General features: G+C 42.4%; 2 protein-coding genes across 2 annotated transcripts in view; one reads left to right on the top strand and one right to left on the bottom strand.

The window, feature by feature from the left end:
• crybg1a (crystallin beta-gamma domain containing 1a) overlaps positions 1-11,463 on the bottom strand; it is a 31,510-nt gene extending 20,047 nt beyond the window's left edge. The window contains exon 1 of the mRNA XM_072458378.1: positions 11,124-11,463. Coding sequence (XP_072314479.1) covers positions 11,124-11,440 — 317 coding nt within the window. The 5' untranslated portion in view covers positions 11,441-11,463. The remainder of the gene's footprint in view (positions 1-11,123) is intronic.
• Positions 11,464-21,356: 9,893 nt separating this feature from the next.
• Positions 21,357-22,469, top strand: ccr6b (chemokine (C-C motif) receptor 6b). The gene has a single exon (XM_072458287.1). It carries the CDS (start codon positions 21,357-21,359, stop codon positions 22,467-22,469), a length of 1,113 nt encoding a protein of 370 aa, XP_072314388.1.
• Positions 22,470-24,771: the final 2,302 nt, after the last annotated feature.

Genomic DNA, 24,771 nt, shown 5'->3' with positions numbered 1-24,771 from the left:
TAATCCTACTATTTTCACGAAGACAACACCACCAGGCATCAGATCCGTGGAGAGGCAACCACTTAGAATGCATGAAATAAAAACACCAGTAATGAAACGATACTGCAGGTTTAATACCATACTGAGGAACATTTCAGGCAGAGCAATAACATCTCTATGGAGACAGGAAGACGGCACAAGCAGAAAAGTTACATAGTGCACTTATATGATAAGACATATTTTCAAAGGTGCTTAGTCTTCTTAGTGCACAACACAGCCCTACACACTCCTGTGCACTTACACAGCAATTTGTTTCTAATCGTTTTCAAATCCTAATGTTCAACATTTGACGCTCCAGTCCAGCTCAACAGCCTGTTGAAGTGACAGTGGACGGACCACATTCAGAGCTCTGTGTCAGGCCATGAACACTAAGTAATTAGAGCCACACTGAGGATTGTGTAGCACGTGTGAGACCTGAGGAGGTGCACGGACTAAAGAGGAGCGTTTCAAGGAGCTTAGCGTGCTGAGAGACAAGTCACACCCTCAGAACGGCACAATATGAGCAACTAAGACTAAATGCTTTACACTGGAATATATTTAAAAGTGTCCGCCACCTGCTTGTCTCCATGAAGATGTGACTGCTTTGTCTGGTTAAATAGTTCCACAGTATGGCATTAAACTTAGCTATCATGTACTCAATTTAAGGTTTTATTGCTCAAACTGTCTCAATGGATATAGATAAGTTTAATGCCGATACTGGGCAAAATTCCAGGCGAAATAAAACATCTCCACGGAGACAACCAGGTGGTGGACTGTAACCACTGTAGACCACAACAGTTACACAGTGTGCCTTTAAAATAGATGCATTTTGAAATATAAATAACGCAAAGATAAGATACATTATGTGGATGTTGTGGTGCTTTACTAAATTGTTTTCCTGTATTTTTTACAACTTTTAATCAGCAGGTCACAAACCAACAATAGCAAATATTGGCCACAAGAGGGCAGAACTGGATCGCTCCATGTAAACTGGAAAGAGGCCAATAATATACACCCAATATTTACCATGAAATGCACTTCCTCATGTTCAATGTGTCCATTCCTGCCAGAAAAGGTTTCTGATAACAATCCAACGATATTTCAAATAGCTACGTTACCTCATCATCGTGCTTTTAATTGTTGGCCTTGTTTGCAGAAGTCATTCCAGAACTGACAATCACTTCAATTCGAAATACACAAGAGACATATTTTTTCCTACATAAAAAATGCTTCTATTTGTAGTAAAATAACCACTTGTTTACTCTGACACCCTTTCTGTTAAAACGACATCACAACAGTTTGCTGTAGTTACAAACATGCTGTACGTTAACAAGAATTTGAAAGTATTTTGCTTTTCCTGTTTTTGCATAACTAAGTTGTTGTTGTTGCACCTCAATTGTAAGACATATTAGTCCTACAGTGGTTAGGTCATTTCAACAAATATATTGGTAGGTATTTACATTTCACTTCACTAAATTGGGTAATACTAGTCTGAAGCTGTGAGACTTGACTTAGTGAGTACAAGTACCTCTCATTCCCTCTCTGGATGTGAGACATATTCATATTCGAGTTGTCTGTATCGGATAAACCTGCAGAAACACGTTGCTTTGATTGAATGTGGTCATATATAACTGAAGTGACATCAGTGTGATCGTGCAGATACATGAGGAGGAGGGGGCAGATATAAAGAGATGCAGGATTTCACATCGTATTCTTAATGTACATGAGCAATGAGATGCGATGAGCTGTACATAGTGTAGCACTGGTCAGAAATACAATCACATTGTTAAGTTAACTCGACTTTTGTCTTGTACATATGGAATGAGCTGTTGAATTGAAGACTCGAGAGCATGAGAGCATAACAGGGGGAACTTAAAAAGTACTGTGTATAAAGTTTAGGTTAGAAAATAAATGTATTACAATAATTAACCTCCAAATGGTTGAAATAGCTCTTAGTACCACTGTAACAAAAGACACAATTTACACAGTCTTTCTTTGCCACCAAAAAAATCAAATACTTTTAAATGTTATACTCAGAGACAGAAATTCTATATCTTCCAGATTTGAAATGTACTTTCACCATTGGAGAATACAATAAACAGAGCAAAACCTTGTTAAAACAGTCAAATTAAGATAAAAATGCCAATAGTTTTATTCGATTCTGGTTTAAAGTAGCCTTGAAAAATTACAGAAAATACACATATTAGACCATTTGTAGTGTCAAACTTCCATCACACTCTCCACATTCTTTGTAAGCTGATTGTTAACCTTTCTCTGGGGCTTTGTGTCTGCTGAGAGAAATATTCAGTCACATTCTCATTACAAACCCCGTGTCACCTCTGACCCTGAGAACGTTTCCTGATCCAGGGGCTAAAATCTATCAGTCTCCTCGATGTTACAAACGGGCAGCGACTTGTCTCAGCTCCGCTTTTGTTGCTTCACTCACACAAAGCTCATCTGTTATTTCGTGGGATTTCAACCAGGGATGTTTACAGTTGCTTTCGATGCGCCATGGCAACAGATTTTTCGAAAATCTCCAGCGGTTACTTTTAGCCCAAACTTCAAGATAGCACGTGTGCACAAGATGAACGAGGGAGAGAGGAAAATGTCTTTGCAAACCCAGGAAGTGTGTGTTTATGTGTGTGATTTAACTGCACTTTTGTTCAACGTTACAGTAGAATAACCTCTCTGGCTTAGTTTTATTTAATTTGTTTCTGTTTTAAAGGTGTCCCGTGTATGTTTTCTGGTAGGGGGTCTGTCACCTGCTTTTATGAACGTATCTATCTTTTATTTAATCAATTACCCGTGTTTATATAGAGTTCAGAATCGAAACTCAAAAACTTTACGCTACTGGCCAAAATTAGAGACACATTAGCAAATACAATATTAAAAAGTCAACAAAGGAGCTGTGAAGCTGCAGGACCACTTCTGGTAAATACATTTATCACACTATGGTTTCAGAATACTTCGAGAGTAACGCCAAGTCTCGATATGATCAATTTATCATTTCAATTGGCAAAATTGGGACTGTTGCTGCAGCAATTAACAATCCATCCATCCATTTTCTGCCGCTTATCCGGGGCCGGGTCGTGGGGGCAATTAACAATTCAATTAATAAATATATATATATATCTTCTGACTGGTAAAAGTACTGTAACAGGAATGTAAAACCCCTGAATTGCCCAAAAAAAACCCACTTTGTTTTTATGCCTTTTGTTGGAACATTCCAGTCAAAACAACAACCTCTCCATGTAGAATAAGACCCTCCATTGACAAACTTACAAAGCGGCCTTTCTAAAAATCTTCTGTGGAATTCCCTAACACTACTGATCAGGTTCTTGAGAAACTTTACAACAGACGTCAGACAATACTCCAATAATACCTGACTGTGCAGCTCAAGTTAAGTTGAGAATCCTAAAAAAAGAAAGATACTTTTAGTCTAGACAGTTAAATAAAACCAACTTCTTTTGCAGCAATAGTAGGGCTGAACATTTTTGGAAATTGTATCCTTGGAGTGCACATTTCAAACTCTTGCATTTAGAACTCCAGCTTCTGCAGTAAACACACCGACTCTGGCCCCAGACTGGTTCAACAAGCTACAGCCAAACGGCCTCTCAACACTCGCTCATGAAAACAGACAAATAAAATAAAGCGCCTGCAGTGAGCTCAACAAACGACTGCCACAAACTCAAACTCAAACAAGGGCTGGAGCTGGTGCAGCGGCTGAGTCATGGTGCCACACGAGGGGTACAATGAGTCACTGTGGCGGGCAGTGGAAGGCACAATTTGGGGAAATACGAATTGCATTTTTTTTTTAGTTGTGTGATTGTGATTTCACATTTTAAACACGTCCTACAAAAAAAAAATGAATGAACCAATAAAATAATCCTATCTATTTCAGAACATGTTTGTACAGATCTAAACAGAGTTGGCAGTTTCATGCAGAATAAGACCAGATCATTTGTTGTTTGTGGAGATTATACTAGGATTTGCATCCATTTAAATTGAGATTTTCACTCAATTGAGATGAATCATGCAGCCCTAAATGGACAGCAATATCATTTTATACATTTGTTTTGAATGTCATATTACACGGTTGTTTTATTTATAATCAGTTCTTTATGCAACCTTTTTAATAGGTTTTAGTAAAAGGCTGTGTGGTTGTTAGTCTGTTAAAACCACATTTTGTCCATCTCCCACCTCTAATCTATGTGCGTAATAAAAAAGACCACACTGGAGAATATCGAATGGAAATGATTCAGTGAGAATGGGTTATCAAATAGAAACTGATACTATCACACACTTTATCAGACACTTCCTGTTCCTAATAAAGTGGCCATATTTTGGTCTGTTTCTGGAACCAGCCTTTTCTGACATTTGCCACTCGCTCCACAAATAACTGCCACTCTCTTTCCAGTGCAGTCTGGTGTTTGATTTCAGATTAAGCAAATACCCACACATTTTGTTGTCTAATGCACTATTTAAAAGGGGCAAAATGTAATTTTGTCTGACGCCTTTTTATCTCCATGGAAATGTTACTGTTTTGCCTTGAATGTTTCACAGTACAAACTTGAACTATAGCGTTTATTCAGTTACAAGTTTGAACTGATCTAATAACCCAAAGCACAGAGGTAACTCTATATCAGAAGACTTTGTAAGTGCTGTGGTGGTGAATGTAGCGGGACGGCCTGCAGTAGCACCGCAGTGTTGCCAGATGCTGGGTGGGTCTCTCACAGTCACTTCTGTTTGGACCACACGAGTCCAGTGGAAAGCTCCAGCAATGGAAACTGAAGATTATTGCGACTTTGTTTCTAGCTACAAGCACAAATACAACTGATCTTTGTTGTAGGTTATAGGGGGTTAAGTGTAAGTAATAAATACTCCAGTCACCTGAGGCAGCAGTACTGCATCCAAGAAGACACATGATGATGTTGACAAGCTGTTTTTGGAAAGAGAGATAATTCAGTCATTTCCATCTTATTCAGATTGGCAGAACTCAAGGACGTGTCGGTGTGAGTAACGCATTTGGAGTAATAAAAAGTTGTTTAAGAGCAACTTATACCGTCATTGTTGTATTCAAGAAAATTATCAAATTTCCGCAGTTGAGATTATGAAATGGCCTAAAATTGGGACATGTTCACTTTAAATACAGCCAATCCTCTTTTGACAAGCCCCTTGAATCTGGCTCAGAGCAAAAAAATGTTCAAAGACCATGGAAAGAGTACGAAATTTATGAGAATTCATGTGAATGGGCATCTTCTTACCAAGGAGTGATGTACAGAAGAACAGCAATCTGAATATATGAAAATATTAAATATTAATGCTAAATATTTGTGCTTACACACCTTTTCTTTTGCCCAGATGAAAATTCAACTCCTATTGTTCCTTGACAAAGACAGAAACTTGTGGGGGCCATATCCTTAAAGGGCCTCATGATGCTCTCAAACCTACGGGCAGATGGTAGTGCACTGGGCTTTAGGCCTCCAGGCCAAAAAGTGCCTCTTTAAGGGATGAACTTGTTCTTCTGAATTTCTAAAACATTCTAAAACGGATGACGATCACTCACATCTAAACATCAATACTGGTAATCATTTAGCTACAAGAATGACACACAAACAAATGACAATCAAGTTTGGTGACTCGACACTAAACTTGATTGTCCTACACCTCAAACGGAGGTGTAGGACAATGAGACCTGACATACTTCAGACACACAGCATTTGTGTCACGTTTCCCGTCGTTATTGCGACCTCATTATTGGAAGGAGGCACTTATTGTATCACTGTAATCATATAAGTCGGTTGAGGAATTATTTCACCCTAAAACATTTCTAACTGTTCAAACAAGTAAGAAATATTTCTAAAAAATGTCATGTTTGAAAAAAATAAAATACAATACGCTGCAAAAATAAAAAAAATATGATATTTTGTAAGCCTTTCAATCATTTCTTATGTTTTTTATTCTCAAACGTTCTCATGGGAAATGTATTTGAAAATGAACATGAATTTTCTGCTCCTTTGCAACCCAATGTTTTTTTCTGAAATGATTTTGTAACTTAATTTCCTTTACAACATGTACTTCAACAGCCGACACTCAAACCATGAAAAACACATTTGTTTAGCGTATGTGTATAACAGGTGGCCGTGCTTTGACAAAGGATTACATCATGTTTACTCTAGTACTTGGTCCAACTGTTGCATGTGGTAAGAAGGATATTTAAAGGCTTCTGACAAATATGATGTTTATGATCATACCTTTCATACACTGTACTGAGCAAAGTATGTTTTAACTTTCCTGACAAACGTTATACTGCACTGACAAAAGTTAACAGAGGTAACGACAACAAAAGAGAGATTTGAGGGCAGAGGTCGAGTAGTCAAAAATTGTACTTAAGTTAAGTAATACAGTTACTTCCAGTTACAGTTACTTATAATCACTAAAGTAGAAGAGGAAAAAGTCCAAGAAATTACTCATATAGGAGTAAAACAGTATTTAGGGAAACTATACACAGGCGTAAATGTTGGAGTAATGCACAAAATGTTGTAAAAAATCAAAGAATAAACAACTCATGTTAAAGTACTGTTTCACTGTAAAATAGCCTATAATTAAGGTGCATGAAAACTACTCATAGAAGTAAAATTATAAATGCTCTTATAATCTGCTTGTGGGGCCGTAACCTAGGAGCCGAGATCTGATCCCTGTTGTGTCAGTCCATAGATAACTGATGTTTGGTGATAGATAATCCATATTTGACTACAGTATGTGTCATTAACCTTTGGCACGGATCCAACAAGAGCCGTTTGTCGTCTCTGGTGTTGGATGAGTTTCCAGTTGTGCAAGTTTCAATGAATTTAACTGCTGCTTTGAATTCAGATGCATTCAGCTCCATAACACGTGTTCGTTTACTCCAAACCACATGCATTTAATGACAGAGGATCGGCTCCACAACTCTCAATTCAAATCCTGACCATTGACAGTTTGAAACATTTAGATTTGATGAAAAAAATGAGAATTGCACTGCCTTTTCTGCTGCTGGCTGAATCAACATTGATACAACTGTGTAAGTAGTATATCTGTGAAAAGTAAAATGATGTCATAGTATGCGAGTTATGTGTACATAGCATTACATGTACTCTGACAACAGCACAGTTCATAATACATAAATGAGAAGGACATACTGTGTACCTGTCAACAGTGGTTCTGACACTTCACATGCCTCTGATAATCAAATGTGCTTATTTAGGCAACAGTAATTTGGCCCCAGATGTTTTTTATCTCAACCTGCATTAACATTTCTGTTTTTATTGATGGTGCATGTTATATTACTCAAGTAGTTGTTTAAGACATTATTTAAGTCAAAGTAAAACATTTATTTGGGGAGGTAAGAGTAATTAGAGTTGTATTTGATAGTCGGCTCGGTCCCTGTCATATATTTTCTCCACAAAAATGCGAAAAAACTAAATAATATCTGAAGGAGCGGTAGAAGAAACACAAATGTTCAAATTATTTATTATTGTCAAGATAAAGCTTTTGGTACTTGTAGGATTACAGCGCAAAGAACAACCAAAACCTTTACTACTAGACTACTGTTACACTGTAAAAAGAAGTACTGAAAGTATTGAAAAGTTATTCAAGGTTGTTGCAGCAGCTTCATTTCTCACCTACACTTATGGTGCAAGAATTATTACAAATAACTGTCTTGTACGAGTCATGAACTGTAACTATTTTACTCCATTGTCTTCAGGCAGAGGAGTTTCTAGTACTGTGTGTCAATGAAAAATCAATACATTATACCAGTTACTCAGACTTGAGCTGTCACAAAGAGCATTCCTGCATAAAGAGTATGTGTGAGAGTGTGGCCTTGAGTAGAGGTCAGTGCAGAGGTCACACAATTGAAGATCATCAGAATGAAATACTTCCTACTATTGATGTCATTTATAAGGGAGGTATATTTATGGCTAACACGTTTCATTCATTATAGGCTATTGTTAAAGGATACTGATGGAACATTAACCTCAAGTAAAGGTCTGAGGAAAGTTGAAGTGAGTCTGTATCACCAGAGGTACAAGACTACTCACACAGAAGGGCCCTGGCTTCCCAGAATATCTGTTAAAAGGTAAATCTATAATCAATCATTTAACTTCGATATAACCATTCAAAACAAAGGTCAGTATTGAAAGCTACTCCGCTGCAGTCTGTTTGTTTGTATTTCCGTCTGGTGCCTCAGATTGCCTGCGACCTCCACACCCTGACCTCAGGGGTTGTCTTCAAACGAGCAGAAACCCACAGGCCTGTTCTGGGCGTGACAAATTCATTGAGTCAAATAGACTAGAAAAGACAAGACTCACCTCATAGAGGAAGTTACACAGATAACAGAACCATTACTTGAAAATGCCTTAATTACACACAAATTCTAAGTAAAATAAACTACACATAAACTATTACGACTAGTTATAGTTGAAAAAGAGTGTGTTGTGCATGGCAGACAACAGCTCCAGCAGATTCCAGTTAGACACAGAGAAGGGTTGTGAAAACTATCAAAAATACTAATCGATGCTCAATCTAATATTAAAACTAGATGCTAAAAAAATGCTTTTACAGGACAAACTTCCACTGAACAGTTTTAGAATGATCTTGAGCTTTATCAGAACTAAAATGACCGCAATGTTTAATACAGACAGCACTATCATGTATTGTCTAAAACCTTGACCTAATAAAAGAGCATTTTTGACTATCATTGTTTGTCATTTTAGTATTGTGCCATGACGATACTAGCGCAGAGCTGTAAAATATGAGTTATTCTCCGGCGTTCAGAGACAGAGCAAACATGTCACGAAGTCACGCACCAAATAGGCCGTTTTCTGATAAGTTTGACTGTTTCAACACAGATTCTGCGGCGCACAGTGAATATAGGCCAGGGCAATGGGCCTGCACAGTCAGGTCTGGATGTTTGCACAATACAGCCGTGACGCAGCGGCCCTGAAGGCAAGATACCGTTTCAATCTTCATCATGTAGCGTTATAGATTTGGAGAGGATTAACAACGACGAAAGAGATTCAAAAAGAGCAATCAAAACTATGAAATATAGCGATGTATTTGAGTCATAAAGCGGTTAAAAGACCACAACTTGAGTTAATGCAAAAAACATTTACAGAGAAGAACTAGTAAACAGTGTATTTAAACAATATGTGAGGTATAGAGGTTAGATTTAACTCGTGATTCACTCCAAAATCTTCAGCTAACTCATTCTATATCTTATCTTATCTTTCAATCTGAATAAAATAATTTAAAATCTTGGTCGACTAATGTCCTAATGTACTATTGACCGATTAAAACGACAAAAAGGATTTACAGCCATATAACTTTCTACTTCCAAGTCGGCTACTTAACTGCATCTCCATGAAGGCACAAAATGATAGCCTTAACGCTGCCGTAACATAGCATTAGAGGAGGTTACAGTAAGTTCACTTCCCTTTGCCATTATTTACATGCACAAAGAGCATCAAAATACATCAAAAACATGAAGATATGACTGTAATAACTAAAGCTTTACATGCTCTAGCCATTCTCTTCACAGGTGAGTTTGCTGTTGTTATTGCAGGACTATTAAACTCTTTTGTGGAGGACACGGAGGAGAGTAACTCTGGGGTGACAGACTAAAGCAGAAAAACAAGTAATAAACAGTTTTGTGAGTGTGCTTTTTTCAATTGGATCAAGAGCTAGAAGATCACTCACTCTAGTGTTTTAACCATAACTGTACCAGCACTTCCACTTCATGCATACTATCATCACAACAACAGGGATGTAGATCAAAGGCTGTGAAATGGGGAGAAGAAGAGAAAAACAACCACATATGTGCAACTTTAAACCACTACACCAACCTTTATTATTTAATACTTGGCCTACAATCAACATTTACTGAAATCGTCAACAATATTTTAAATGGTACAGTGTTTATTACTGTTGTTTTTGAGAATACAAATTTAAAATGCCAAGGAATGTCACGATTTAAAATTTCAGTCTATCAATTATTGTGAGAATAAACGTAGCAATTTAACAATATTCGCGATTATTAACATTATGATCAAAATAACAACAACAAAAATGTCCTCAATACGTGACCTGCTTTATGAAATCAAACTGTCTGAATGATTAATTTGACATAAACAGTGAGATAAAAAAGCACTTTTTGAGGAAAGGGTGAGCTTCTAAAATCGATTCAATTGAACTCTAAAAAAAACACTTTTCTATAAATCGCCTGGCTAAATAATCACGATTATCTTGTGCCATGGGTCAATAAATTGCTTTGTTTCTCGATTTCCTTGTTAATGTGTTGTTTTCATGATGATTTAAACCCGGCACAAATAGAAAAAAGATGTCATTTCCTTCAACAGCCTGATGCCACACCCATGAAGCAGGTTCTCTTCATTATTCCTCACAGAGTCACCTCACCTGCCATTTAATACAAGACACCGCAAACAATAGTCAAAATATCAACAAGAGCTGAGTCGGGTCATTTTTGAATAGATCGTGTGCAGAGCTGATGAACCTGACGTGTTTGAAAAGGCAGTTCAAAGTGTATTGTTGCCCGAATACACTTCTATTGTTGTATAATTCTGCTGTATTCAGGGAGGAGCGACTTATGTATTGCAAAAAGAAACAAGGCAAGACTTTCTACTTCTGTGCAAAGTGAATTCTCAAACTTACTCATAATTAATGATGCAGAAACTATGTATTTACCACAAAATACCTGGGTATGCATTGCATGACTAAACTAGTTCGTCCAAAGCTCTCAGCAATCAGTCACAAATCAAAAAAATAGCCAAAGGGAATAACAGCTACCTCACGCAGCTCTAATTCCTCACTTAGATGCTCTCCTCGCCTGTCACCTGGTGGTCTGTGAGGGTGGAGCTGGTGCAGCACTTGGGGCATTAAGTAGAATTTTACAAACTTGTGAATCCATTTATTCACCAAAGGGGGCTTGTCATTATTAGCACACCACTAATAACAATTCAACAGAAACCCAGTGGACTCAACAACATGCTTCCTTATACATAAACAGGCAGAGAATAATACATGTATTAAAATATAGAATATGTTCTCACATGTGTCCAGGGCTGAAGCTGTCTGGCTCTCCGGTCTCTGTGTAGAACACATCCTCTGCTTTCTGCTTGGGTTTCCTCTTCTTGAGCTTCAGTGAGAATCTCCCTTTGCTCTTCTTTTCTTTGGGGGACACTGGGGACATGTGTGAGGGCAGGGTGCTGGGATCCTCCGGGCTGAAAGCTCCGGGACTCGTGGGTAAAGACGTGGGACTGCTGAGGGTCCCATCTCTGGTCGCTGCCCTCTTTCTATCCTTGTTCTCCTTGTCCAAAGACTTAGATTTAAATAAGTTCTTGACTCTTAAAGTGCTGGATTTGCTCATGGCTGCGGCAGCAGGTCCTCGTCAGGAGACAGAAAACAAAACCATGAGGAGCTCAAAGTGATTCACGGGGCTGAACCTGCAGAGCGGGTTCGCGCCGCAGTTTAGACTTGCCCACGTCGAGCGCGCGCCTCAGGTGTCCACAGGTAGAAGTGTGTGCGCGCGCGTGTGCGCGTGTGCGGATGCTTAAGACTTAAGAATACTTAGACAGTGTTACCAGTGCTACGTGCACGTGCGTGCGCAAGTGCAGTGTAGCTGGTAACAATGCATGTTTGTGAGTGATCCAAGAAATCCAAATAACAAGTTCTTTTTTTCCTGGGAGTAAAACTCGAACCCGGGATGTCTACATATTAAATACAAAAATAGCCTTTAGTAGCCAAGGTTGGAGACAGGGGGACCACAGCGCTCTAGTGCAAAGTCAAATGATCTAAACAGCTCTATCTGCTGGGCATTTTGAAATGTGCAGAAATGTATATATATTTTTTAAATACAAAAGTGTATATTCTGGATTCCAGACAATCAAAAATAAAAAATAACCTTAAAGAATGTTAAATGTTAAATGTCATCAGAATCAGAATTCTCAAACTAGGAACTTGCTTTGGCATTAAGGTGCATTGTACAACAATGACGAATGATAGTAGCAAAATATATGAAAAATGGCATGCATAAAATTTTGAATGTACAAATTAAATCAAATAGATGGTCTGAATACATACACAATTTACAGTCGGTCAAATTAGTGCAAAAATGAACAGTGTCATTGCATGATTATAATCAGTCTTGTTGTTGTTGTTGTTGTTTTATGGCGGTTGGCATCCAAGTGTTGCATTACCGCCAGACTTTATTCCTCAGACTTTGTCATAATCAGTCTTTGTTCTTGCCTGGTTTCTTATTATTATTGGCTGGAGCCATTCCATGGAATGGAATGCGACGAGTCTTTGTTCTTGCCCGGTTTCTTCTTCTTATTATTATTATTCATGGTCATTTTGCCACCACTCGGGCATTTTTGACCCCCTGAACATCGATTAAAAGGCTCGGCCCGAACTTGAATGAAATAGAGCTTGCGCGAACGCCCGTTGCAACAGTGCAACATTTCCTCTCGTGCTGCGGTCTTAGCATTAGCATTAGCATTAGCATTAGAATTATTATTCTTTCGACTTTATTCTTTAGGCTTTATTCTTTATTCTTTCGACTTTATTCTTTAGGCTTTATTCTTTATATTTCGACTTTATTCTTTAGACTTTATTCTTAAGACTTTATTCTTAAGACTTTATTCTTTCTGCAAGAACTCGGAAATTTTTGACCCCTGAACATCAATGAAAAGTTGCGGGTCACCGAGGCTCTCTCTCTTTCTCCCTGCTCAGGTCTGCGTTCAGCACAATCTTGCAATATAACGGTGAATTACTGAGCGTCGTTTGGTATGCAGCAGAAAACATGGACGCGCAGGAAGGCGGTCGCGCGGGAAGGTGGTCGTGCAGAAAGGCAGTCGCGCGGGAGGCGAGAGCCATCATTGCCGCTACCGCGGCTTTAATTTTTTACTATTATTATTATTCATGATAATTTTGCCACAACTCTGGCATTTTTGACCCCCTGAACATTGATGAAAGTCACACATGGGGGCATAGACAAACCGATCGCGTCTATGGTTCGGGCCGAACCGATCGCGTCTATGGTTCGGGCCGAACCGATCGCGTCTATGCCCCCATGACGCCTCCTGGACCACCTCCGCTCCACCGTGAGCTCAGCCATGGACAGTTTGCAGCGGGTCCATGCAGCAGCATCACAGAGAGGGAGAGGAAGAAGCTGGACAAAGCAATCAAGAAGTCCAGCTCCGTCCTGGGCTGTGCTCTGGACTCGGTGCAGGAGGTGGGGGACAGGAGGGTCCTGGCTAAATTCACATCTATGCTTGACCATGAGTCTCACCCCCTGCAGGACACTCTGTCCGCTCTGGAGAGCAGCTTCAGTGAGAGACTGATCCACCCTCGCTGTGTGAGGAGAGGTTTCACAGGTCTTTCCTTCCTGCTGCTGTCAGACTTTATAACAAACACTGCTAGCCCTGAACACTTAGTTGCAATACTGACTTAACCATGTGCAATACCGTCACATTCATGTGCATATAACTGATGTAAATAGAGTGTTTATTTTACCATTATTATTAGTATTATTTTGTCTTACGCTAGCTGTTTTTATTTTATTTTATCTTTATTTCCCCCCTGCATTCCTTATTAAGAAATGAGAGGTTCTGTCTATAGGAGTTTTTGTTTATAAGAGTTTTGTTTATAAGAGTTCTTCTATTCATTTTTAAACTTCCTATAAGTTATCTGTCCTTTTCCTCTGTATCTACCTGCGTTGCAACAATGAAATTTCCCCATGTGTGGACAATAAAGGAATATCTTATCTTATCTTATATTCTCCTCGAGACGCCATGAAAAAAAGTGCATTGCAGATATTGTGTATTTTCACAATTGGCCAGCAGGGGCGCAATTAACTTCACTTCCTTTTCCTCTTTTATTTTGATGGAACATTTCCTCTCGTGCCGTGGTCTTAGCATTAGCGTTAGCATCAGCATTAACGGCAGGTCTCTGTTGCTAGGTGAGGGAGGTACAGCCAGGGAGGAGGGGGTACAGTGTAAAGTCTTAAGAATAAAGTCTAAAGAATAAAGTCTATAGAATAAAGAATAAAGTCTAAGAGAATGCAGTGTCGGGGCAATCGCCATGTGGGAGCAAAACTGAAGTGCTGTAACTGTGGGGAAGAACATAGCTCTGCCTACGGAGGATGCAGGTTTAGCAAAAGAGCTGCTGAGGTGCATAAAATAAAGGTCTCTCAAGGCATATCCTATGCAGATGCAGTCAAGAAAGTTTCAAGTAATGAGTTTAGAGTAAATATAGAGAGAGGAGCCAGCGCTGCTCCCAGCCAGGGCGAAATGAGAAAGGCCAGCGTGGCTCCCAAGAAGTGTGAAGGTTTCAAGAGTGGAGGTCCCAAGTGTGCAGGTTCCAGAATTAATGAGAATACCCTGGTTGTGGATAGAGAGGATTTTGTACTCTTTATGGTGGATGTTGTAAACTGTGCTGCTCAGACTCAAAGTAGAACTGAAAGGATCAGGATCATTGCTAAAGCTGCAGGGAGATTCCTTGGAACAAAGGAGCTTGATTGGGCAGATATAGAAAACAGGCTAAAGGCGCTAAATGGGAGTCGGAGTGATGGGGGTCTGCTTTTGGGGAGTCAGAGTGATCAGAGTGACGAGATGGGGGTGGGGGTGGTCTCCTGTCCTCGCCCAGTCTCGTAGACGCACGGCTACCAAGCGGCGACATCAGTGGAAATATTAAAGCCTATAGAATGAAGCCTGAAGAATAAAGCTGTACGGTGGAAGCGCCGAACGTCAAAGAAGGAGAGGAAGATGAAGAAGAGTCTCCCTGGAATAAAGCCGGTTGTTGTTGTTGTTGTTGTTGTTGTTGTTGTTTTATGGCGGTTGGCATCCGAGTGTTGCATTACCGCCAGACTTTATTCCTTAGACTGTTATTGCTGTTCCTCTCCTTGAACCGACACCTTAACGTGGTGGAGGGGTTTGAGTGCCCGAATGATCCCGGGAGCTATGTTGTCGGGGGCTTCATGCCCCTGGTAGGGTCTCCCAAGGCAAACAGGTCCTAGGTGACGGGTCAGACAAAGATCGGTTCAGAAGCCTCTTATGACGACGACACGAACAAGGCCGTTTACGTCGCCCGGATCGGCGTCACCGGGGCCCCATCCTGGAGCCAGGCCTGGGATGGGTGCTCCATGGCGAGCGCCTGGTGGCCGGGTCTTACCCCACGGGGCCCGGCCGGGCACAGCCCGAAAGAGCGACATGGGGCCGCCCTCCCGTGGGCCCACCACCCGCAGGAGGATCCATAAGGGGCCGGTGCAGAGAGATCTGGGCGGCAGTCGACGGCAGGGGCCTCGGCGACCAGATCTCCAGACACAGAGACTAACTCTGGGGACATGGAATGTCACCTCGCTGGGGGGGAAAGAGCCTGAGCTTGTGCGGGAGGTTGAGCGATACCGACTAGATATAGTCGGCCTCACCTCCACGCACAGTTTGGGCTCTGGAACCCATCTCCTCGAGAGGGGCTGGACGCTCCACTTCTCTGGTGTTGCCCGCGGGGAGAGGCGGCGGGCTGGTGTGGGCTTGCTGATAGCCCCTCAGCTCAGCCGCCACGTGTTGGAGTTTACCCCGGTGAACGAGAGGGTCGCGTCCCTCCGCCTTCGGGTGGGGGACAGGTCTCTCACTGTTGTGGCGGCCTACGGGCCGAACAGCAGTGCAGAGTACCCGGCCTTCTTGGAGTCCTTGGGAGGGGTACTGGACAGTGCACCGACCGGGGACTCCGTTGTTCTACTGGGGGACTTCAACGCCCACGTGGGCAATGACAGTGACACCTGGAGAGGGGTGATCGGGAAGAACGGCTTCCCAGATCTGAACCCGAGCGGTGTTCAGTTATTGGACTTCTGTGCTAGCCACGGATTGTCCATAACGAACACCATGTTCAAGCACAAGGGTGTCCATCAGTGCACATGGCACCAGGACACCCTAGGCCGGAGGTCAATGATCGACTTTGTTGTCGTGTCATCAGACCTCCGGCCGCGTGTCTTGGACACTCGGGTGAAGAGAGGGGCAGAGTTGTCAACCGATCACCACCTGGTGGTGAGTTGGATCCGCTGGCGGAGGAGGAAGCCGGACAGACTTGCCAGACCCAAGCGCATTGTGAGGGTCTGTTGGGAACGTCTAGTGGAGCCCTCTGTCAGTAGGGTATTCAACTCGCACCTCCGGGAGAGCGTCTCCCATGTCCCGGGGGAGGTTGGGGACATTGAGTCCGAGTGGACCATGTTCTCCGCCTCCATTGTTGATGCGGCTGCTCGGAGCTGTGGTCGCAAGGTCTCCGGTGCCTGTCGTGGCGGCAACCCCCGAACCCGGTGGTGGACACCGGAAGTAAGGGATGCCGTCAGACTGAAGAAGGAGGCTTATCAGGCCACTCTGGCTTGTAGGTCTCCGGAGGTCATCGACGGGTATCGGCAGGCCAAGCGAGCCGCGGCTCGTGCTGTCGCAGAGGCAAAAACCCGGGCCTGGGAGGAGTTCGGGGAGGCCATGGAGGAGGACTATCGGTCGGCACCAAAGAAATTCTGGCAAACCGTCCGGCGCCTCAGGAGGGGGAAGCAGTGTCTCACCAACACCGTTTACGGTGCGGGTGGAGGCCTGCTGACCTCAACTGGGGATGTCGTCGGACGGTGGAAGGAATAATTTGAGGATCTCCTTAATCCCTCAGTCACGTCTTCCGAAGAGGAAGTGGAGACCGGGGACTCGGTGGCTGGCTCATCCATCACCCAAGCTGAAGTCACTGAGGTTGTTCGCAAACTCCTCGGTGGCAGGGCTCCGGGGGTGGATGAGATCCGCCCTGAGTATCTAAAGTATCTGGATGTTGTAGGACTGTCTTGGTTGACACGTCTCTGCAACATCGCGTGGCGTTCGGGGACCGTGCCTCTGGACTGGCAGACCGGGGTGGTGGTCCCTCTGTTCAAGAAGGGGGACCGGAGGGTGTGTTCCAACTACAGAGGGATCACACTCCTCAGCCTCCCGGGTAAGGTCTATTCCAAGGTACTGGAGAGGAGAATCCGACCGATAGTCGAACCTCGGATTCAGGAGGAGTAGAGTGGTTTTCGTCCCAGTCGTGGAACACTGGACCAGCTCTATACCCTCCATCGGATGCTCGAGGGTTCATGGGAGTTTGCCCAACCAGTCCATATGTGTTTTGTGGATCTGGAGAAAGCTTTCGACCGTGTCCCTCGGGGTGTCCTTTGGGGGGTGCTCCGGGAGTACGGGGTCCGGGGCCCTTTGCTCAGGGCTGTCCGGTCCCTGTATGACCGGAGCAGGAGCTGTGTTCGCATTGCCGGCAGTAAGTCAGACCTGTTCCCAGTGCATGTTGGACTCCGCCAGGGCTGCCCTTTGTCACCGGTTCTGTTCATAATTTTTATGGACAGAATTTCTAGGCGCAGTCAGGGGTCGGAGGGTGTCCGGTTTGGGGACCACAGGATCTCATCTCTGCTGTTTGCAGACGATGTTGTCCTGATGGCTCCATCAATCCCGGACCTGCAACATGCACTGGGACGGTTTGCAGCCGAGTGTGAAGCGGCTGGGATGAGAATCAGCACCTCCAAATCCGAGGCCATGGTTCTCGACCGGAAAAAGGTGGCTTGCCCTCTCCAGGTGGGTGGGGTGTCCTTGCCCCAAGTGGAGGAGTTCAAGTATCTCGGGGTCTTGTTCACGAGTGAGGGAAGGATGGAGCGTGAGATCGACAGGCGGATCGGTGCAGCGGCTGCAGTGATGCAGTCGCTGCATCGGACCGTTGTGGTAAAGAGGGAGCTGAGCCGAAAGGCAAAGCTCTCTATTTACCGGTCGGTCTACGTTCCTACCCTCACCTATGGTCATGAGCTTTGGGTAGTGACCGAAAGAACAAGATCGCGGATACAAGCGGTCGAAATGAGTTTCCTCCGCCGTGTGGCTGGGCGCTCCCTTAGAGATAAGGTGAGGAGCTCGGCCACACGGGGGGAGCTCGGAGTAGAGCCGCTGCTCCTCCACGTCGAGAGGAGCCAGCTGAGGTGGCTCGGGCATCTGTTTCGGATGCCTCCTGGGCGCCTCCCTCGGGAGGTGTTTCAGGCATGTCCCACCGGGAAGAGGCCCCGGGGAAGACCCAGGACACGCTGGAGAGACTATGTCTCTCGGCTGGCCTGGGAACGCCTCGGGATCCCCCCGGAGGAGTTAGAGGAAGTGTCTGGGGAGAAGGAAGTCTGGGAGTCCCTGCTCAGACTGCTGCCCCCGCGACCCGGCCCCGGATAAAGCGGCAGAAGATGGATGGATGGATGGATGGTTATTGCTGTTGTTATTGTTTTATGGCGGTCGACAGCCGAGTGTCGCATTACCGCCAGACTTTATTCCCCAGACTTTGTCGTAGTCCTAAAAGTTGTTGTTGTTGTTGTTGTTGTTGTTTTATGGCGGTTGGCATCCAATTGTTGCATTACCGCCAGACTTTATTCCTCAGACTTTTCGTAGTCCTCAGACTCTGTTGTTGTTGTTGTTTTATGGCGGTTGGCATCCGAGTGTTGCATTACCGCCAGACTTTATTCCTTAGACTGTTGTTGCTGTTGTTATTGTTTTATGGCGGTCGACAGCCGAGTGTCCTAAAAGTTGGTCTCTGAAACAACAACAACTATTCTAGTCACAAAGACATATCATGACCTCATGGGCTTTGTAACACCAAAGCAATGGAAGGAGTACTTTTACGGACTACGACAGAGTCTGAGGACAAAGCACTGGACGAGATGGGGGTGGGGGAGGGGGTGGTCTCCTGTCCTCGTCCAGTCTCGTAGGCGCACGGCTACCAAGCAGCGACATCAGTGGAAATATTAAAGCCTATAGAATGAGGCCTAAAGAACAAAGCTGTACGATGGAAGCACCGAACGTCAAAGGAGGAGAGGAAGATGAAGAAGAGTCTCCCTGGAATAAAGCCGGTTGGACTCTGAAACAACAACAACTATTCTAGTCACAAAGACATATCATGACCTCATGGGCTTTGTAACACCAAAGCAATGGAAGGAGTACTTTTACGGACTACGACAGAGTCTGAGGACAAAGCACTGGAAGTCAAGGCACTGGAAGAAGAACTTTTAGGACTACGACAAAGTCTAAGGAATAAAGTCTGGCGGTAACGCAACACTCGGATGTCAACCGCCATAAAACAACAACAACAACAACAACAACAATAAAGCCGGTTGGTCTCTGAAACAACAACAACTATTCTAGTCACAAAGACATATCATGACCTCATGGGCTTTGTAAAACCAAAGCAATGGAAGGAGTACTTTTACGGACTACGACAGAGTCTGAGGACTACAAAAAGTCTGAGGAATAAAGTCTGGCGGTAATGCAACAATTGGATGCCAACCGCCATAAAACAACAACAACAACAACAACGACAACAAAGCACTGGAAGTCAAGGCACTGGAAGAAGAACTTTTAGGACTACGACAAAGTCTGAGGAATAAAGTCTGGCGGTAATGCAACACTCGGATGTCAACCGCCATAAAACAACAACAACAACAACAACAAAACACGGTCGCGCAGGAAGGCGGTTGCACGGGTGGCTACCATAGCTTTAATTTAGATTGTTTCTCCAAATAAGTTTAAAAGGACATAGGGCTGGAAAAAACATGTTTTTATTTTCTATAATTTAATCCTTTCCTGGTACAAAAACACAAAGACAGCATTGAGTACACCATGAGTATGTAAAACATCACATTTGAATATGGAGATCAGACCACAGAGGATTCATCTTCCTGTGCAGTGTGACCAGTACACATGTATACCAGGTCACACTCACAGAACAGGTCACACTCACAGGAACTAATACTGAGCTTCTTCTTCTGAGGCAGCACATCAAAGACCCTTCTGTTTCAGAAGCTCTGCCTGTGAAACATCTTTAACTTTGCCTTATTTCAAATCAGAGCTGACTAAAGGTATGTTAAATTACTTTGATCTATTCATATTTATTCATTAAAAATATATATTTATAGCAAAGGTGGAAATAGTAAAGGAAAAGAACAATTATTAAAAGTTGAATTTAACTGAACACAGACTACATTTGCAAAAGTAAACTTTAAAAAAGTACTTTACTTTTTCTTTAGACCTACAGATCATTATGAACACTTTTATCAGCCAACCACTAAAACCTGCTAATGGGAATGCAATTACTTTTGCTGTGAGGTTTAAACCGTTTATATTTGTGATATGGAAATTCTACATTTCTACACATTACATAAACATGGAACTAGAGTATTATTTGCTTCAGGTTCTTGTGTGTTCCCCTTCAGATAATGATAGCTTTCAAAATGATTCCTTCCTCATTGCAAACTTAAGCACATACAGTTCTAATGTAATCATTGTAGAAGATGTGAGAGGCGAAACTTGTCAGAAAGCACAAGTGTTATTTTTGATGTTGCTTTGATAAGTTTGTTCTTCCATTCCATTTTCACACCTTTGTGATCTTCCTACACACTGTAACCTGCAAGATCTGAGATAATAATAATCACTGACATCAGCAGAAACGCACTGCTCAGCCTTGCATTGCGTGCGCTCATCTAATGTCAAATTGAACCAAAACTAGGTTACACAAACCAGAAGAAAGTAAATAGAGCACATGTTGTGTACTGTAAAAAATTGACCCATCTTTGTTTGTCTTTCCTGCTACCTAAATATACGGAAATGTACCACTAATATTATAGAATATTATTGAGACTATTAATTTTGACTTTGCGAAGTAACATGAATAAATGTACAATTTGTTAAAATACTTTCCAGTTAAAAGATAAATCTAATGGTGTAAATAGCTTTCTCTTATACAGTTTCCTATTTTAGAGAATCGTTTTTCTCATCAGAGCCATATCATGTTTGCATTTACAATACTATTCATAGCTCAACAAATACAAACAGACACATATTTAATTATTATTACTTTTATTTTTCCAAACATGTTTTATCATAGGTATCAAGTCAAAGCAATGAAGACAACAACATTCTGATTCAGGCGGTCTCTCCCTCAGAAAACCAAAAAACATTATTACTTCACAATAATAACTTTATTTCTTCATAACAAATAATAGTATGTCTGTAATGTCTGTAAAGGAGTGGGCGAAAGTAAAAAAAACGTATTTGATCCCACCCCTTATTCATCATTGCTCAATAAATCGTGTCACTCTTATTTCAATTACAACGTGATCCCTTTTAGAATATAAATATGTTTGTGCTGTGAAGTAGTCTTGTCTTGACTCTTTCATCTCTGGACTACAGGACTTTATTTTTCAATGTAACTCTTCTTGTTCACAGTTGTTTTTTGAAAGTATGACCACTGAGAGCTACTTTGAGAGCTACTATGACTCCAACTACACAGAAGATTACGGCCCCGACACGGACGACGGACCCTGTGACCTGACCCCGCACCCGCAGGAGCTCCTGGTCCAGACCGTCCTCCACTCCATCATCTGCGCCTTCGGCCTGATCGGAAACACGCTCGTCCTCGTCACGTACGTCTTCTACAAACGCACCAAGACTATGACGGACGTGTACCTCCTCCACGTGACCGTCGTCGACCTGGTCTTCGTCGCGGCGCTGCCTCTCATCATCCACAACGAGCAGACCGGCTGGTGGATGGGCTCCGCGGCGTGCAAGGTCCTTCGCTCCGCGTACAGCGTCAACCTGTACGGCGCCATGCTGCTGCTGGCGTGCATCAGCGGCGATCGCTACGTTGCCATAGTGAGGGCGCGACGCTCTTTCGGCTCCTCGCGCGCGCGGTCTCTCCTCCGCAGCCGCGTCATCTGCGCCGCCGTCTGGCTCTGTTCTCTGTCCCTGACGCTTCCCACGCTCATCTACACCCGGCGTTTCGAAGTGGAGCATTTAAATTCGACGCTGATGTTGTGCGGGATGGAGTTTGACACGAATGAAACGGCCGCAGTTGTGAAAGTCTTGGTCGCGTGCTTGCAGATGGCGATAGGGTTTTTGCTCCCCTTTCTTGTCATGGTGTTTTGTTACACTTGCATCCTCGTCACGTTACTCAGGGCAAAGAGTAGCCAGCGACACAAGGCGATCCGCGTGGTCTTCGCCGTGGTGGTGGTCTTCATCCTCTGCCATCTTCCCTACAACCTGTCGCTCCTCCAACAGACGCTCAAGCTGTTCAAACAGAGAAGCTGCGCAATGGAGAAGTTTGAGGTCAAGATTATGGCTTTTTTTCGGAGCCTGGCGTACCTCCACTGCTGCCTCAACCCCATCCTCTACGCCTTTGTGGGGGTCAAGTTCAGGAGCCACTTCAGGCAGATCGCTGTGGATTTGTGGTGCGTCAGTAAGAAGTACATGTCCAGCGCGCGCCCGTCACGCACCGTCTCGGACACTGGCATCACCGGCCTCTCCATAGGGTTCAAGTCTGCAGAAAGCTCCAACATGTCCTCCTTTAGTGCTTAAAGCAGGGGTGTCCAAACTTTTTCACCAAGGGCCGCATTTTGAAACTTAAACGGGGCAGAGGGCCACAAACAACTTGACAATGTAGAATTTGTTGAATGACAAAGTGAATCATTTGACATTTTGCATTTGACGTAATTGCGATGAGCCTCCACACCTTTAATTAGACCTAGAATATTAATGAATTTTCCCAATTTCACAGCAAAAAGTTCTACTTTTTGTTTGGGCCAACATAGCAGGAAGCTGGAGGGCCAACAAAAATTGGTTTGGGGGCCGCATTTGGCCCCCGGGCCCTAGTTTGGACCTGCCTGGCTTAAAGTGCCCCTGACAGGTTGGACCACTCATTGAACTAAAATGCTATATATATTTAGCATTTTTCTAAATATTATAAAAATGTTGCCTCAGAATAGCAATTTTTTTAGGTTTCTAATTGATGATTTGGTAATTGATGACATCACAGTAGGAAATTACCCAGCAAACATTGGGCAAAAACTAAATGGAATTTTTTTAATTTTTTTTTTGACAGTTTGTTGATAGTTGAAAAAGTTTCTTTGTGTAAACTCTGCATAAACTTTGACTGGAATGAGTAGCCCTATGTGACGTCACTTCCTGTCATTTTTTTCAGATTTGTCAACGTTTTCTCCAGAAATACCCTACTTGTTTGGTGTAAAACTATCATTTTTAAGTACAATAGTTATAAATACATCAAATAAAGTCCAAATGAGAAAATCATAAAAACCCGTCACAGTCACAGTCACAGTGCAGTAGACTTAAAATATTTGTCTGATTATGATTTAGTTTGATGGGATAGTCCATGTGGGAAATATTTGTGGTGTGGAATTACCTGCTGCTTCACCAATATTGTCAAACTAGGGAATAATAGGAAGACTTTTTTTTGTTAAATCTTAAAAAAATTCTCTACGTTTTAGTGAGATGTGCAGTCTAATCCGTCATTTGCACTTTAAGTTGTTTTAAAGGTGCACAGTGTAACTTTTCTGATGGAAGGGATGCCCCAGGCTTGTCTCCGTGGAAATGCTATTGTTTGCATTGAATGTTCTCCAGTGTGGCATTCGGTGCATCTGTCTTGCATTAATTTAAACCACTGCAGGCGTTTGGCTTAAAAATAAATTAAACCATAACAAAGTTGTACTTCCTGTCTCCATGCGATAGATGTGTTTAATGCCATTACGTGGGACATTCTTCAAACAAAACAATGAATAGTAAAATAATAATATTAGCAACAGCTATAGAGTCAAATATGGCATACATAATTTAAGAATGTATTAATAAAATAAGGTAAAAAAATAAACTACCCCGGTATGTACGCATATATTTTCGCAAACAATAACAAATGAGGGTCACTGCTCCAAGTGCTCCGATCACTACGGGAACCACCGATACTTTCACTCCAGGCCTTCTCCAGCTCCTCTCTCTTGTTTCTCGTATTCCTTATTGCGAATGTTACCACCGCATTGTCCACCACCACTGCTTTCCTCTGCACCATGTCAACCACCACTATATCTGGTTGGTTCGCCATTATCATTCGGTCTGTCTGTATCCGGAAAGTCCCAGAGGAAATATATATATATATATATATATATATATATATATATATATATATATATATATATATATATATATATATATACATACTTGCAGAAAGCGCGCAGATATGGGAACAAATCAATCTAAAAGTGATGTGTCCATCCCGGAGACACCTGTCATGCTGCAATGTCAAATAAATATGGGAAGGAGTGTCTGGAATGCCTGCCATTGTGGTCCGATAAATTTGGATTTGGCTAGGTGTTTTCATTTTTTAGTTAATTTTATTGTATTTCTGATTCTGTAATTTCTTTGTGATTTTAATGCATTTTTCCTGCTGTGTGAAGCACTTTGAATTGCCTTGTTCATGAAATGTGCTCTACAAATAAACTTGCCTTGCCTTACATATACACATACATATATATATATATATATATATATATATATATATACATACATATACACGAACAAACAAACACACAGGTATTTTTTTTCCCCATTTTTATTTCACTTTTAAATATTATTGACTTTACTTTACTTTATTGTGCTGTATATTCACTTTTATTATTTTCTATGTGGATTATTTTTTACAAACAATACATTGCAAATAAACTACTGTAAATGTAAAAGGATTTCTGTGTACTTTTTTATAAGTGAATTCATAAGTGTGTTAACAATGCAATAATTAGAGATTTGTTTAGGTTGCCTAGGCGATTGCTAAACACATGCCACCATTAGTGCCACACACTAATGGTGGCATTAA

The sequence above is a fragment of the Eucyclogobius newberryi genome, unplaced genomic scaffold (assembly GCF_026437365.1).
Source record: "Eucyclogobius newberryi isolate DKJ021-1_F unplaced genomic scaffold, fEucNew1.0.hap1 SCAF_21, whole genome shotgun sequence".
Classification (NCBI taxonomy): Eukaryota; Metazoa; Chordata; class Actinopteri; order Gobiiformes; family Gobiidae; genus Eucyclogobius; species Eucyclogobius newberryi.
This window is presented reverse-complemented; position numbering and strand designations above follow the sequence as displayed.